Raw genomic sequence first — 18,155 nt, 5'->3', positions numbered from 1 at the left:
CATCTATTAACCTCTTGTTTGTACCAAAAATATTTCTAAAAGGGGAAACACCACCTCCTACAGTACATCAAGCAATACAAAGTAGTTAAAGTTTCTGCTGGAAAGTGACAATATTTCTCTAGGATATTTTCTGCTGTTTCTACTGCTGAAAACCTGGGGGTACACAGGTATATTAGACACAGAACTGACTCTCTACAGTTCCTACATCACAGAAACGAATTATTCTACTGGTATCTTAGAAAACAAATAATTAAGGAATATCATCCTTGCAATATCATCCTTTACATTCACTTGCCCTTGTTGCTCTCAGTTTCTGAAAAACACAGTATTGTACTACACAGCAACAGCTTGTCTTGCTAAATTTAACCAACAGAATTTAACATAAAGCATCACATATAAAAGCAAACAGAATTTGGTAATTTTCTTTTAATTTAGTAGCCTGACAACTTTTTAGATAAACTAACTGTAGTCGGATGTCAAGGTGTCCGATGTGCAGCTGGAGGCTGCTCCCTGTGTGACGACATCACAGCTCTTGGAGAAATGCCACCCTCTGGACATTGATGTGATGGAAGACTTTGCAGTTGGCATCATTACAGGATCTGAAAGAGGGTTTCCAGCAGACTGCAGCCTCAAAAACACACCACAGCACACAATCTGACACCTTGCCTCTTGGAGTGCTGCACAGGTGTGTGAAGATGTAACAATGAAAAGAAACACGACTGACCCACACTTAAATATATAGTAACACACACTGAAGATGATGCCCAAAACATTAACAAACTGCAGTCAAATGAGAGGGCTCTCTCAGTGGCAGGAACCAAATTATTTGCTTAAGGACCAGAAGATAGATTTCTATCAATTTACCTTGCTAGAACAATGCCAGGTTCCTATTTAAAATTAGTGCAACCAATCAAACGTGCAGTTCAATCTCACAACCCTTAAACACAAGCACAACCTCAAGTGAAGGAAAATATCTGACAACCTTTGTAGAACACCTGGTGTGTCCTGCTCAGTGTTCTTGTGGTTTGAAAAGGTTCAACATGTAACTTGCTTACATTGCCACCATTATACACAGTATACTGTATACGACACTATATTTTTCAGAATGGTGCAACTTGCTGTCTAAGTGACTTTCAGAAAAATAGCTCTTTGAGTTATTACGGTATCTGCTGGATCAAAGTCCTGGATTGATCTAGACTGAAATAAGGGTTTCCTACTCACGGTCTAACCAATTCTGAGGCACATTTAATACCAATCTTGAGATATCCTACTATATCAGATCACATAATTGGAATGTAGCACACATAATACCATCTTCTTTATATATTATGTAATATTATAATATTAAATAGTACTGTAATTCTGCTTTGATTTGCATGGAAAGCATTTCATCACAATCTTTTTCTCAAACATAAGACATTAGCACATCACGTAACTATGTGTTGAGAGAACCATTTTTAATAATAATTTATCATTCCCTTAGTACAAAATTAACTTTGAAAGCCAAGAGCGAACCTCCAACTTTAACAATTAATTCCACTTAAATAACATTACTCACATCTGTATGAGCTGTAGGAGACTTAAGTCTTAATTGACTCAGAGAAAATTAAACACATTCTTTACAATCCCAAGCTGGTAATTAAGTCCTGGTTCTAGACAGCCCATTTATATATTCCCTCAGTGTGACTGACACCAGAATCACAGCACACCTCCTTCTGTCTCTTACTGCCTGTCGCCCCTGGCTTTCCCAGACTCCTAATTTTAACAGTGCAGCCCAGCACACCCTGGGAACAACCAAGGAATTCAAAGGAACAGCAAATCTTTAAAATGTAACCCGGCCACTGCTAAATGCCAAGGTAATAAGCGCACGACCATATTTTATTTAATAGGAGAGACCAACTGTGGATTGATGCATTAGTGAGAGCTTGATTGTTAACTGCTACTTTATTATTGTTGTCCACAAACATTTCATTTTGCATGTGCTACTAATGTAACCCACTGCCATGGAATTAATGTATTCTAGAACGGTTTATTCCAGATTTCTGTAAGGACCTGGTTATATCCTGTAGATTCAAGGACTGTAAAATAGGTAGTCAGACCAACACTACAGAAATGTAATGTATTGTCCTACAGTAAGTGCAGTTTCTCATTTGGGGTCTCAACCGTGTGACACTAAATGCATGTGTAAAAAACAGAATTCCCTAAAAAGTTTTCTAAAAGGAGCAATGGAGATGGAAATAAGACCCCAAATGTGCTAGTTTGATCCTTTCCAAACATTACCAGTGGATTGTTTTGTACAGAAGCCAGCACCACATATTTTACAGTTCACAATTTTATACCAAGCTCAGGATTCACAGACAAAAGTCTGAAGTTAAAAAAGTTCTCTTCATCAGTTCGATCTGTGCAGGAGCCTTCAACTAGTGGAACCTGAAAATGATCAAACTGCTGTACAACAGGATCCTTATATCTACAGTATCTCTGCACATCCAAAATGCAAAATGATAGAACAAATCTTTACCTTTCAATCCCTTCTGGTGAGAACCTTTGATACAACTTAGTTTTATTTTTTTTCAATTTAATAAACCAATTTTAATCAAGAAAAGAGCTGGCTGAACACAAATCCTGTATTGGACAAAATAGGAAGGTCTGGTATTTAATCTCCTCGTCTGTTTTATGGTAAGCCAAGCATAGTATTCTTCCAGTCCACTTCACCACACAGCTAGAACCACTAACCTTTTGATAAACTGATATACTGTACTGTATAGTGCAGCTCCATAATTAAAGATGGGGCCAGACTAAAACACCTAGTGCATAAGGTGGCCGGTACATGACTGGCCCTGCCTTGGAGCCAAAGGAGTGCTGTGCCCTACCTTCATGACGATGAAGATGACTAGGGTGACAAAGACATTGAGCTGTGGGTGTTTCCAGGCCTGAGAGTTGCCAATGTAGTCGAACTCCTCAGCAATGCCCTGCTTGGCCCAGGTGCGGTTATCCAGCAAGGTCACCAGCGATTCCTTCTGTGTTAGCTGAAAGGAGAGAACAAATATAAGCAATGGAGGTACAGTATTAGGGCTGTGTCTCCCAATCACTTTCCCAGAGAGCCCTGAAATGGTGCTACAAATGTGACACAGTTGCACACTACTGCTAAGTGTTATACTTTTTAGAACACATACACACATCAAAGGCAGGTGAGTGGATCATTGCTTTCAAGGGTGTAACCATTTTCAGACTGTAGGGGCACCTGCAAAAGAAACTCTAGGAATAAATAACCTGCACATTAAAAAGACTATACAGTAGCTATCTGTTAGCATGGAAATAGTGTGCATGCACAGCGGCGTTTCAGGAGTAATAATGACAGCACGGAGATGTCTTTTGTAGGCCAGAGAACATCTAAGGTGATGGCAGAGAGAGATGTGAAGTGTTCATGCTAAATGCTGTTGTGCACTTGACAGACCTAACAGAAGACAGTGTGTGGAAGGATCATGCTGACTTTTGTGTTGTTCAAGTATACCTGTACAGTACGGTGGAGGAAGTGTGATGTGGGACGAAATCTTCTTTGAAATAAAGGCCTTGAGTTATGTTCCTGCTGGTATTTCTGGAAGTGTACAATCGCCAGAAGGACAATGCAAGACCACTTAGTGCTAGGATTACAAAGAAATAACTTCAAGAAAACTCCCGAAACGTTGCTGTAAAAGCTTTATCTGCTGAAATCAGTCCAGCAGAACATTTGTGACAACTGCAATTCCCCAACTGAATCATAAAGAGTGGTAAGACATCCACTCTTGGATCCAATAGCAGTCTATCTAAAAGCTGATCAGGTTCAATGCTTATTGAGGTCATACCTCATCCTGATTTTATAAAGTTCCATTATGTTCCATATTTTAAAGTGTTGGATTTCATATTGAAAAGGCAATATGATCATTTGATCTATTTTTGTTCACATTATTTGAGATTTAGTTTGTGTTTAGAATATTAAACCCACACTTGGGTGTTGCATCTCCTTTGTGCATCAGTAGATTATGTAGAAGATTTCATTAAACTGGTAAGATGTTAAGTGCAAAGTTCATTAAATGCTAATAAAACGACAATGGAAGTAATGAGGTTTTGTGAATTAAACCCTTAATGCTTTCTTGGAATAGAGCACAGAAACTACATAAAACCCAGCAGGCAGCCTTCTTATGGTCCGGAAGAAAGTACACCCTATTGTGAAGTGCTCTCCATGGCCAGACCACCATGACTAAGTGTTCAACTGTCAAAAGTAATTTTTTTATCAGCAGTTAAGGTTTCATAGGGAAACATACCAAGACAATAAAAGTTATAGGGTACCCAAAAAGGAAAAAAATATGTCTCAATATTTTGGGTCAGTTTCAGCCTGTGTTCAAAGTTGATTTCAGGTTAAAAGCTGCACTTGTAGGATTTAAGAATGTGCAGATTTATGTGTCTAGAAATATACTGAAGTTTGTTAATACACAAAGTACCAACTGGTTGTTTCAAAGTTCTGAAACTACATGGCCTAGAAGAGGTAAATTGCTCAAGGGTAGTGAAACAGCCTGACAAGCAAGTGATAAAAAGGACACTCAGAGTTCTTTATAACTCAAATGGGTTCTGCAGTTGCAGCCCAGGTCACTTTAGAAATTCTTTCCTGCATGAAGGATGCGAATTTCTTGCAAAGTGCAAAGAACAAGGGGTTTTATTTCCTGCTACAACTTCACCGTATTGAAGAGTGAGGCTAGGGGCGATGTAATAAACCAAGTTCTCTTGTCACTTAGTAAGGCATCTAAAAAGAAGGTACAGTTTCTGTGGAATAGCAACACACATTAACAAAATGTGCAAAGTTTTTGTACAGGTGTTGCCATCTAAACTTTAATCTGGAAATTCAACTTTGAATAGCCTGCATTTGGAAGAGAATATATTTCATTTAATTTGTGTGTGTAAGTGCTAACAGCAAGACCTTTAATGCCCAGGTCTGTGCTACTGCAGGGCATAATTAAGGCTGCTCACGGCCACAGTGCTGTGCCATTCAGGGACCAAGAGGAACAGCTGTGCCTGGCAAATGAGCCCCATAATTTGAGCGAATGGAGGAGAAATTGCAGATATTACAGTCAATTCCCCTAATTAGACAGCAAGGTGCACACAGCCTGGGCAACAGTGACACAGCTGACATTTGTCACTTGTAATGATTTCATAATGGCAGAATTCGTACAATCAGGGAACAGACAGACTTTTTTTTTTGCCTCATCCGATTTATGCACATATCAGGATTTTCTAACAAATAGACCAGTAGAAAAAAATGTACAACTGAAAACGCAAAAACACTATACATTTCAGACTTTATTCTTCTGTAAGAAAGTGGTTAGTCACAGCCCTTAGTGCAGACTAATCACAACCCCACACATTTCTTTGTTTTCATTTTTTTAAATTCTGCCTGGATACCAACAAAAGAGCTCAAGTTACCTTCCTGTTACCAGGTCACTGGATCAGACAAGCTGAGCAATGCTGTGACCAGTATGCATGGCCTTTCAGTATAGAGAGCTGAAGCATGAGGCAGGCAGTCACCCTCTCACACCAATGGGCCCCCTATACCACACAGTTAACAAACTGAATGGCAGCTGCTGGCTTTTAGTGAATTTTCCTACCAATCACCTATAAATGTGTATTCTGTATTCTCAAATTCAACAAAGCATGAAACTGTCTTCTATGAGTCTGAGCCCCAGTCCCAGTGAATAATACACAGAAAAGAAAAACAACTTAAATGGAAATGAAAATAGCCTCTCAGTATTTGTATTTCCTAATTCAGGATACTGACATCTTGGTAAGTCTAACAATCTACACATGAAGAAAGGTTCTAATTTCATGAAGCACACAGTGTGAAGTATGCGATGCATTTGGTTTCCTCCCAAGAAAGGATAGCTGGAAAAGGTACTTGCCCTTGCTGGGTCATTATAAGAAACTCATACCGAAACTAAGAAACTGCTCCCTCCATGGAGAAAGAGTGGGAAAATGGTTCAAACAGGCTTTTTGGCTTTTCTTTCTTATTCATTTATTTTCACACTAAAATGAACATTACAACCTAATCATGTCTCATACTACACAGACGTGGTCTATACAGTATGTAATGGAAAAAAAAGACAGTTCATCCTCAGAAATGGAGCCCACACATGGAGCTTCTGTCCTGGATTAGTGCCAGCCTTTCATCAGCAAATCAGAAAGATAATTAGACACATTAAACCACTGATCCCCTGCCCCCCCCCACCAAAGTCCAATCTACTGCTGGTTTATTAGCTAAATACAACTCCAGCTTTGTTCTGCATTAAGGAAATGGGCATGTTATCTGTGTGCTCCCGCTGAGCCCTGAAGGTACAAGGACTGCATTAATGAGCTCATTAATTGCTCCGCCAGGCCAGCGGCTGGAGACACTCGATGGGTATAATGTCAGGCAAGGTGTCCTCTCAGCCTAGGGCATGCAAGGCCAGCAGCTCTTGTCCTGTCTCTGGGTGTCTGCTCACAGCATCCAAACCTGCATCAGCAGAGCAGTACCGGCTGGCCCTACAACTGCACACTCTCTGAGGATCCTTAGAAACTACTACTTAAAAAAGAGTACTTCTGATTGCTCCTTAGGTCTGTACTCCAGGGAAGCTCAGTATCAGAGATCCATAGCTCCTGCTCTCTCTTTTAAAAAAGCTTGAAGCATACTGTACTCTACACATAGGAGTATTCAACTCAGTTCCCAAAGGATGCTGCTTCTAGATGTCTAAGACGTTTTGCTCATAATGAATCCCTGGATGCAGCATCAAAAAGCTACTTGTGGCAAATAAACATCTGTGGCCTTATGTTCACATGACTCCTGGAGGGATGCAATCTCATTCCAACTTCGAGAGCTCAATTAACTAGATTGATCTAATTATTTGATTAACTGCAAGCATTTAACAGTTTAAGATCCAGTAAGCTACTGTACTGCACCATGAGTCAAGTTCATATGCTAAAATATATTCATCCTTACAACACCTGGAAAATAAACACTGATTCTGTCCTGTGGAGCCAACAATTTAATCCATTTAACTGAGAGCTTATGAGACAGATGAAATTCCAAGTGGCATCTGCCAGTCCTCAGAATGAATAACACAACTCACAAGTAAATCTACAGTATTTAAGCAATTCTATTATTTATTATTATTCTATTATTTTTCTATTATTTTAGTTATTACCACATCAATATACTGTACATCTTTGTTTTTGTTGCTTTGTTTTTGAGATAGCAGGATCTTTAACACATACACAAATCTATTTAGGCCAACTGCTTCCTCACTCGCAAATGAAAAAACATGAATTCTCATTGCACGACCCATCATTAACTAAAATGATTTATTGCCAGATATGAGTGCAGAAAAAACAATATTAAAATACTGCATATTGCAATATATTAAATACTGCAGATTTATCCACTAATCCTGTTCTGGCATATAAAAACAGTGTAATGCCAGGTTACACAAGTCTATAAAGATGGTACTTCTGGGCTTCTGGAAAACTGAAAGCACAGATGAAGACCTGAGCATCTTCTGCACACCTGCACTATGAACTTGACACTCAATACCATCAGGTAGAGGGAAGTAAGCTACTGTACAGTACAGTGATACATCAAGTGGCAAAAACTGTAACAGGTGATAAAATGTGTTTGCCAAAATAGATGACAGTGGGACATGTGATGTGAAAAAGCACTGCGACTTTTATATTTATCAATAATGACTGATGCTCTGAGGGAAACACTTTGGACTTTAACATTTAACATTAGACTATGGAAACAGTGCTGGATGTTTGAAAATGTCGACAAATGTAAAAAATGAACTGTTCTCTATTTGGAAATTCTTGTAATGAAGAGACTATTTGCAGATTTCATGCAGAGATACAGTAAGACATCTACAGTATGATTCCTTGGATAAATGCTATAAACATGATCCTGTGGTCAATTGTTTATAGATTGGCTTGAATTCACTGTATCTGCCACAGTTATGAAGAGCACTATTGCTGGTTACCTGACAGCCCTAATGTTTAATGGCTGCTTTTACCTGTCAAAAGACTTTGACCCAATGTAAACATGTGACAAAACACTGGCTCTATAATTTTTGCAGTTGCTAGGTAGGTCAAGTTTTTAAACTATTTTTGTAGGCCCAAGCTGATTAGTAAACCAAGAAACTATATTGTCCTGCAGAATTGGAGTATGATAATCCTGTTTATTTCCTGGGTTTCGAAGGATACAGACTGCCATAATGCATAGAACACACAAAATTCCCTGACACTGTCTTGCAATATATATTCTGAAAATAGATGACTGTACAGATCATCACTGCTCTTGAGGTGAAAACATCCCGCTAGCTACCGTCAGCCCCTTCTCCAAATGAGCTTCAGATAATTCCACAATATGGTTCAGGAAGGATTAAGATTTGCCCCTAACTAAAAGCTCCTGAGTTATTTGGACATACTTGTTCTTCATGAATAAGTCTGTGGTGTCTGGCTGCAGCAGGAGGTAGGTACAGTAAATAACTGTACCAATATGTGGTTGTATTGGATACCATCACTGTACTGCAGCAGTTTAACACAACATTAAAGAACCTATTTAGAGATTAAACACACTACAGCATTTTGCTCTAGGGTCCTATATTTTGATTCTAGCTAGTGACTCCTATTTAAGCACAGTCTGCTTGTTCTCCTGTGAGCTTTGGCCAGCTGTGTTCCCAAAGGTACAGTATGTACCCTGGGTGTGACTCAATTGCCCACTGGGGTTTATCTCCCATGACAGTGAGTATTGATTTTACCCCAGTCCCCCTCTGACCTGTGCCCTGTGGACAGATACAGTATACAGAAAAACACTGACAGAATGGAAACACATCTGCATTTTTTTGGGATGTTTGGATTTCTTTTTATGGACAAAGCTGAGTACTACCCCAGTATTACAGGGTAATATTGAATTATAAAAGTGTGACATGGTGCTAATAAACCTGTGAGAGAAATGTAGCAATCATAAGCAGTCTACAGTATGTACTTATTACTATTTATTTGACTGATACTATTATCGAGTGTGACAACGTACAAGGGCTATGGTTATCTCATTGTCTGTGCACTTGATAATTCTCTCTCTTTACATACATGTTACACTCTTTACATACACATGTATACATTCTGAGTATATAAGCTCTTACAAGGGTCCCACTTGGGATCTAAAATCTTAATGATTTGTAAAAAAGATCTACAAGCTTGTGATGCTGAATACTCCTCTTAATTAGGAGACAAAGGTCGCTTAAAAGCAATAATTTGCTTTTATAAGTTTATAAGGGGATGTGTTACCTGGAAATATACAGTACACAGAAATGGTGAACCCCTAATTAGAAAATATGAAATCTGATTGTTTTGTTACTACTTGCAAACAGTTAATTAAAATATAAAAAAATCTTTCAACATAATTTATCTGAATGAAAAGGGATAGAGATGCATGTAACACAAACACAAGAATGACAGTTATCTGTTCAATGCAATGAGTCAAGGAAATTCAAAACTAACACAGCTGCTTTTAGATTAGTTTGGGAGGACAGTAATCATCCTCATTTGTGATGTAAAACTCTCTTGTTGACCGTTTTTAAATACAGTACTCAGAGGAACAACATATTTTAGGATATGGCTTTTTCTACTAAATGTGTTGTAACAAAGTATCCAATAAAAGCTGGAAATGTCTTGTGTTTGGTACAGCTCTAGGTGGGTCTGAAAGCGGGAGATACTGTGAGCAAGGTTATGGAAAGACATTGTGTTGGGAGACGAAACTTAAGAAAAGCAGTCGCAGAAGCCATTTTTTAAAGAGGTATTGAATGACGATTATGATGTCCCTCCAGTTTTAAACAAATACCAGTCCAACCAAACAGAAAACCAGTGGGGCAAAGAAAACAACCTAGGAGCCCTGAGGTCTAATTCTGATGAGTGAAATCTTTATCTAGACAAATAGGACCTTACAGTCACAGAACTCAGAAATCTAGCGGAAATGGAGGAGAATCATAGCTTGTCATCAACTACAATAACATACCCTTGAGCATGGCTGGCTAAATTAGTCCGCCCGTCCATTCTCTAACTACGTCATTTAATTCAGGGTCAAGGGAAAGCAGGGTAGCAACGAGTGTATGCAGGGATGGCGGAGGGTAGACACACAGGGATAAACACAGACACGTACACACTCACACCTAGGACTAGTTTTTCCAGAAAACAATTAACCTATCAGTATATTGTTGGACTGTGGTAGGAAACCCTTGCAAACATGAGGAGAAACTACAGTACAAACTCCACACACATAGCCACCCAGGGCCCTAGAGCTGCGAGGCAGGAATCCTAACCACTGCGTCACTGTGCCACTTTGGTCAGAACAGGGTTAAACAAAAATCCCGCAGCCTCTTCTCTCTGTAACCTTCGCCTTCTGCAGCAAAATAAAATAATGCAGATGCAGACAATCTGCTCAGAAATGGTGGGCGTCGGGGCTGAGCTGCCTTGTGATCACCCGTTTTTTTCTCTGACTTCTGTACCTGCTGAAGCTAATAAGGAGTAAGAGGTGCACTGAAGTAAAATGGCCTTCGAGTGTGTAACTGGCACAACAACCTGAACAGTGCACACCAAAAGCAGGAGACAGGAGCCAGGTAGCTTAGAGACCCACAGAGCCACCGGGAGTGGGGAGTAAGGACAACTGTGATCAGGGCCTGTCTTTGGTCAGGGCGGTCTGTAAGTGAGGCCATCTCATTTCTCCTCCCTCTACATCTTTCCACCTTGTGCCTTCTGGCTGGCAATAGAAACAAAAGATCAAAGAGACAGCCCTCCCAAATACAGATTTCTCCCTTTCACTTTTTTTTCCTCCTCCTTGAACGCGTTCTGTGATCAACAGTTAAAGAGCTCTCCAGACTCTGCTGACAATGCAGTCCTTCAGGCAACAGAGCCTTTTGAAATATTGCAGGCACCCCCGGAGAATGCCACTGTGAACAGTATTGTGCACTGCTTTGGAGTGAGCTCCAGGCCCTGATTCCTAATCTCTCCAGCAGCACAACACCTTGCTCAAGACATCTGGCTGCAGTAGCTGGAAAATCAGCAGCATCAGTACAGCTGGGTGCTAGAGGGGAAATCCTGCGATTACAGTGCAGCCCAGAGGTGAAAAGGTGGCAGATCACATTGTGTATTTGGAGGGAAATGGAAATAGCACTGCCTAAGCTCCCTTACATCCTTTCATCTGCATTTTCAATACTATTGTCTCCCCAGCAAATTATGCTTAACGTAGTAAAATAAACATTCAAAAGAGGCCATGAAGAAATTGCTTTCCTGGGTCTAACCTGGTCTCTATTCTCTGATATTTCCCTGGTTGGACATTTCTCAATTGAAAGCAGGGTGTAACTTCAAGACAGGGTGACTGAGCATTAAGTCAAAGGGACTGTGTCCTATCACCATGGAGTGCAGTGTATGAAGCATTGACTGAGGAACACCTCAGTTTGCCATTGCTGTGCCTTACACACACTTGCAAAATATCCAATTAAATGGATTGTGAAGCTTTAATTCTGACAACTATGGGATACTAATTCAGCTCTGGAATGGAGATGAAGCCAGTCTCCTGCAGCCCTTGAAGGAACTTTAACGAAGCTCTGCACAGAACAGGCCAAGGGTCATGGAGAAAGTCATGGCTGCTTTTACCCACCCATCACATAACTCCACTGGAGAGTAACTGAAACTTCCATCTCATTCCAGCAGCTGCTGAATATTCAGTTCGACCAACAGAGCTCTGAGGCTGATCGTCCTTCAGAGAAAAGGGCCAGGATTCCAGGGTGAGAGGGCAAGGAAACAGCAGACCATTCACAGGGCATCAAACAGCCTACAGCGCAATACAGACAATGAGAAAGAGGACAAGTGCAGGGGGCAGCATAGTCAGGCAAGATAAGGCCGTAATTTTTAATCTTGCATTGTTTTTTAGTCAGAAATGAAGGGCTATTTCATGTATCATTAGCCCAGTTTTTTTCTGTTGTATTTTATGAAGAAACAGCAGGGACACAATTGCTCAGCTCTCTGCAGGTCTCCAGGCCAGAGTGATGAGGCAGAAGAAAGACATTGCACTGGTCTCTTGTCTGACTGCTTCACAGATCTCTAACACTATATGCTAACAGCTTGTGAATCAGCAATTGCTGCCCACAGGCACCTGCCTGAATTGTGTGCGCAGTTTGAAGTCTGGCTCCAGCTTAGGAATAACCTTGCTATGTAACTTGTCGCTTGTAGCCATTAGCCAACCAGTAAATAACTACCGAACACAAATACCCTTAATTCAACGTTCTTTTGAGGACTTGAAAAATGTTTCTGATGAGACAGGAAGTGAGCTGGCTGAGTATGTTCTTTGCATTTTCAAGTGTTCAAATGTGTATGAGAAACACCAGCAGAATCAGCAAAAAAAAAACAGCTGAGTTGATTTCTTGCATTACTAAGACATTGTTGAATTATCTTGAAGAGGAAAAGAAATAATAATAATTCCTTACACTTACATAGAGCTTTTCTGGACACTCCACTGGATGCTGGGGTATCACCCCTACTCTTTTCGAGATGCACCCTGGGATTTGTAATGACCACAGAGAGTCAGGACCTTGGTTTTACATCTCATTCAAAGCACCGCACCTTTTTCCAGTATAGTGTCCCCATCACTATCACAGACTGCGGGGTGAGCGCCCCCTGCTGGCCCCACTAACACGTCATCCAGCAGCAACCATAGCTTTCCCAAGAGGTCTCCCATCCAGGTAGAGACCAGGCTCACACTCCTTAGTTTCAGTAGTTTGCCAGTTGTGAATTGCAGGCTGTTTAAAGGAGTGAAAAAGTCATAGATGGTCTGTATGTGGGAAAAGTCCAACACTCGCTCTGTAAGATGGGGCAGTTGAACAACGACTTTGGTCATACTGGCTTATTCTTGCCCAACTAATCCTGGCTCAGCGACTGGTCTGCCTCCTGCTGGAGGGTGAACAGTTTGGAGAATCCTGGCAGAAGCTGTGCCTTGTTCTGTCTTTGAGTGGACATTATAGTCATTACTTCCCCTCCACCTCCAAAATATTACCTTAACCAAAAACACACTGCATTACAGGCCTGGTTTCATACCAATAGCATTCGCATATTCAGTACTCCAGCACACACAATGCTCAACATGTAAATTTCTAGGTTAAATACAGTGACTGAGTTTGGACAGAATTAGATGCTTGTCTGCTTTCTTAATAAAATAATTCTACTTTCAAACCAAAAGACTTGAGGGTGGTAATTAACGATGGAATATGTAGCCTTCATACAAAAGTCATATACTGTATGCTTAAAATCTAATATTGGCTATAAAGTATAAAGCAATAAAGAGTGATTACAGGTGTATAAAGAGGATTTCAGGTTATCTGTTATTCAAGTCATGTTCCAAACCAGTCTGATGTGTAGTGAGTGTTGAGTTAGACCATGTGGGCTGAACACTTTGAGATCAAACTGTCTGTTTGTGGACTTGGAGGAGCCATCTTACACTGACACTTTCACATACTGTATAAGAGAGAAGGTGGACCATCTTACTCTGACACCTGCACATATAAGAGAGAAGGAGGAGCCATCTTACACTGACAGCTGTACATACAAGGCAGCAGGAGGAGCCATCTTACACTGACTCCTGCCCATATAAGAGAGAGGAGGAGCCAGTTTACACTGACACCTGCCCATATAAGAGAGAAGGAGGAGCCAGTTTACACTGACACCTGCCCATATAAGAGAGCAGGAGGAGCCTAACTAGCTGAATAGTTTGACTTTAATTGTTATCTGTTTCTTGTGTTTTGTTTCTTTTTATGCTTTATTGTTACCTGATTTGAACTATTCATTATTGGGAACAGTTTTCTGCACTCTTGGGCTTCGGGAATACTGGGAACTGTACACCGCTTCACGTGCTACGGGAGCTGTCAATAAGCAAAGCAGACCTGTCTTTTCTCTTAACTGAATTAATAAACTGTTGCTCCTGTATGAATAGGTGGCCGTGCTGTACACACTGAACTGGGAATTACATGCGAAATCAATATGACACCCAATAAGTTCTGCATGGGCCATTTGTTTTGGACACGTACTGTACACACTGAAACAACAGACTTAAATGGGGGAAATTCTGAGACTAAGATCGTGGTGCAGGGTTTATGTTATTACTATTATCCAATTTTCCAAAAGCTGAAAATTATCCAAGAACTGATAGCACAAAGTAGAAAGGCAATTATAGCATTCGATTAGAAATAACCAAGAAGTAAGCTGAAAATAAATCAAGAAAGCGTCGAGTTTTCCAGACTGAAAATCCCTGGGCTTCATGATGAGATTATGCACAGGAACCATCTCTGAACTCTGCAACGAATAGCAAGGCAGTCTAACAGGCACCTTTTTATTTCTGTCTCATGGGTTACAGAGGTAAGTGACAATGCCACCCATATGCTGCCGGGTTTTGGGGAACAGATATATCATTTGGTCTCCCCACTCATGCAAGTGAGTGTCCCATTGCAGGAGTCTCCTTACCTTTCCAGCCATAAACTGTCCGAAACCAGGGGGAAAGGTCAGGGTTGAGACAAGAAGGGTCACCAGAGCAGGATATAAAAGACGTCTGAGAGAAAAAGAGAGATCTACTGAAAAATTCATAAACACATCACTCAAACTTTAAAATGAAGGCTTCAGAGTGAGCATTGAATTAAGGCCACACATTTTTCCCATTGTTCCACATTTTGTCACCTGATGTCCCCTTATACTAGACTTTGGCCAATTCTCTTTAAAAATGCTAAAGCTCTACTAATTACGAAACGGCTCCTGAGACACTTCTTCCCCTCACTTCACAGCTGCTGAGTGGGTCACCTCACCAGTCCCTCCGGCAGAATCCACAGGTACCACTGATCACTCATTCCAGAGCTGTTGAGCTCACGTTGCAGTCCAGCACATTACTGATATACTGTAGTTGTGTGTTTTCACCATTGAGACATAGTGAATGAGACAGTATTCTTTTGACCACAACAGAGGATTTTGGGATGCACAATAATCACAGGTATGGCATTAAAATAATTATGGTTTATGCCAACAACAAACCTTCTATACCTAGAGGGTATATAAATACTGTAGGTTTTGCAAAAGTGGGTTCTAGTGAAGAGGCAATAAGAGTTAACTGCAACATAAAGGGAGGTTATGTCATTGTAAAATGACTGAAAAACAGATAATTAATTATGACTTAACATCTGAATACTCTGTACTAGTACCGATTCAGAGCTTGTGTGTTGAGATGTCCATTTTAAACGCATTAATGTTTTAACAGCAAAACAATCTGCTACTTAATTTTCTTTGCATAGTGTTTATATAAACATAACATTTTTGGTTATACTTTCAAAGCTTTGCAAAACAAACCTCAGAGAGACAAACAACTAAATAAAAATGCAGACCTAAATCAATTAATAATGGATTACACTTTCTACTTTTAGAATTAAGGTGAGAGCAAAACTGCCCTGGGATAATTAAAAACAGGACAACTAAACCAGACTTACTTTTTCATCAAAAACTTGTTGATGGCTTTTTGCTTCCTGATGAACTGAACAATCAGCCTGTTCAAGTAAACAAAGAGAGCTCCTCCAAAGCCACTGGCAATCCTAGAAAAAAGATGGACAGGTAGAGAGAAAGAGAGTCTTAACACAGAGTTTAAAGACAGAGTGTGTCAACACCTGTGGGATCCTTTAGAGAAACCTTAGAAACAGGCAACAAAAAGTAAAAATGCAGAAAATAAACAACATTTAGATTAAACTGAGAAATTAGTATAAATGAGTAAAAACTTACATTCTGTAAGAAAACGTACCCTGTGTCTAAAACTGATCATTGCTTTAAAGGTGATAAAGAAAAATATTTTCATATTATACCCTTATTTGCCCAGAAGGCTTACTGTATCTCATGTTTTTTTTTAAATATTAACCAAATATTTAAGAATGAAAATAATATCAAATACTGTACAGTTTGTAAAAATGACGTGATTTGCTGCATCTAATTTCACATGTAATCCATTATTTAATCAGATTAGTAAACTGTTTACAAATTCTTATTTACAGTGATGATCCACTAGTGCTACATGAAGATCCACTAGTACATCAGGGCACTTAAGTGAGGTTCCGGCAACAGTTCAGAGTTAACTAACCATATTCATTTCTCTAACAGAGCAAACTGTTAAAGAAGCAGTAGAACATCTACAGTACATGAAGATGACAGACATTGTACAGGTAACACTTGCAGGGTTAGGCTGTTTTTAGAAGTTAGGAGTAACCACTGATTATCGAAAACATGGAGACGGATATTATCTCAGAACATATCACAATTGTGGGAAGAAAAGACACCCAAAGAGACTTCTCGTTCCGCTGTGATTTGAGCTAATTTATAATGCTATTCTCAGAACCAACAGCAATGGCTTTTTCCTCTCAAAAACACATCAAAGCTTCTTTTAAGATACATTTGTAAGCCCATTTCACTGGTCAAGGTTAGCTGTGCCTTGCTAATGAGTCCTAACAAGGGTGAAAACACCTGTGTCTTATCCTAACTTTAATTTTTTTTATGTGACAAATGAAATTAGAAGCCTCTTTAGATGGTTCTCTGTTCTAGGATTGTGAAACAGATGAAACTAATTAATATTCACATTCCTATAATAGACAGATAGAATAAAGCTCTTCAAAGTCATGGTATTCTTGGTCCCTAAGGAACACTAGTCTTCAGGTCTGAATTCTAAATATCTCACAAGTGCCCTACTTTGAAAGTGAAGCTGGCAGCCCCTTTGCACAACAGCATGCATCTTTTATTGAGTTTAGACAGCCAGTGAGCTCAGTATAAATCGCTCGTTTACATCTGTGTCTTCTGTCAATGCAACTTCACCGTCAATCATATTCAAATGCCTATTCTTCTAGTGGCAAATCAAACTTGTCAAGATTCAAAACACAAAAAGGCTGTCCTACACTATCAAAATGATATGATCACTGTAGACGGTCCTTTTAAGATTTTAGTCAGTGGAAGGAATTAACTGAACAGAAGGAAATATGGAAACATCCCAAAGCAAATAATGTTGAACAACAAACACTGTCCCTACAAAACAATACTGTTAGAAAGACAGGTATTCGGGAATTGAGTAAAGGATGAATCTGCTGTCTGTCTTTTCATTGGGATGGGGTCAGGGGTTAATCTGAGTCTATCTGAGAAAATCTGCCCCTTAGCATTCAAAGGACAAGCTGCAGATTGCAAGGGTGGACTAGAAGGGGCCAAAACATGTGGATTTCAAGGTTAAAAAGGAAAAGGTAGAAATAATTAGCTAAATCAAACTGGAGCCAGAAGGAATTCCACCAGTGTACCTCAAGCACTGGAGGTGCTTATCCTGCTCTCTTACAACTTGCAACAGGTGGATGAAACACAATTCCCTTTAAAATTGAAATTTCTAGCTTTGCATTTCTTGTCATGCCTGCATACACTCTTCAAAAAGAATGTCGTGGCTGTGGAAGAAAGTGCAAGAAGCAACAATCTGACCTAACAGAATAAATGTACATGCATTGAGCCACAAGTTAATCATCTGTCATATGACTTGAAATAAATTCACATTGATCTTTTAAATGAAATCTTCATCCCCCAGACCTGAAAAAAAGCTAATGCTCCAGACACTAGCCACAAGAGTGTTGCCTCCAGTCTCCTCCACTGTTCTCTGAAGTTGAAATGCTTCTTATCAATTATTACTGTTTTTCTCAGTAGTTTTTGGGGGATTTTATGAAGGAGTGTTTGAAATTGTGCATGTGGAAAAAGTTTTTTTTAACAGGTGATGGCTGTAGAGAAAGGCTGCTACCAGCTGCATGCTGAGAGCCCAGAGATTGTAATCAGAGACTCATTGTTAAGCAAGGGAGCTCAGATTGTCTCTAGTAAATAAGCACTACCTGCTGAGAGACATTCTCACTTCAGGCATGGACACAATAATCTTTCAGTCTTTCCAAAAAAAAAAAACTTATATACAGTATACTTCTAACTCTGCCTGTCTGACTACTTCTATAAATACAGATATTGAACTAAGTCAAAAATATAAAATAAAAGATAAAAGCTCAAGTGAACAGAAAAAAAACAAC

At 39.7% G+C, this 18,155-nt stretch overlaps 1 protein-coding gene across 1 annotated transcript in view; it reads right to left on the bottom strand.

The window, feature by feature from the left end:
- The window catches only part of LOC148836622 (chloride channel protein 2-like), a 281,173-nt gene that overhangs the window by 81,894 nt on the left and 181,124 nt on the right, over positions 1 to 18,155 (bottom strand). The window contains exons 14-16 of the mRNA XM_088914194.1: positions 15,567 to 15,668; positions 14,560 to 14,644; positions 2,871 to 3,026 (exon numbers count right to left, since the gene is read on the bottom strand). Coding sequence (XP_088770320.1) covers positions 2,871 to 3,026; positions 14,560 to 14,644; positions 15,567 to 15,668 — 343 coding nt within the window. The remainder of the gene's footprint in view (positions 1 to 2,870; positions 3,027 to 14,559; positions 14,645 to 15,566; positions 15,669 to 18,155) is intronic.

Source organism: Atractosteus spatula, chromosome 4 (genome assembly GCF_055471065.1).
Source record: "Atractosteus spatula isolate fAtrSpa1 chromosome 4, fAtrSpa1.hap1, whole genome shotgun sequence".
NCBI classification, from domain to species: domain Eukaryota; kingdom Metazoa; phylum Chordata; class Actinopteri; order Semionotiformes; family Lepisosteidae; genus Atractosteus; species Atractosteus spatula.
The sequence above is the reverse complement of the archived record's forward strand: the minus strand, read 5'-3'. Positions and strand labels throughout refer to the sequence as shown.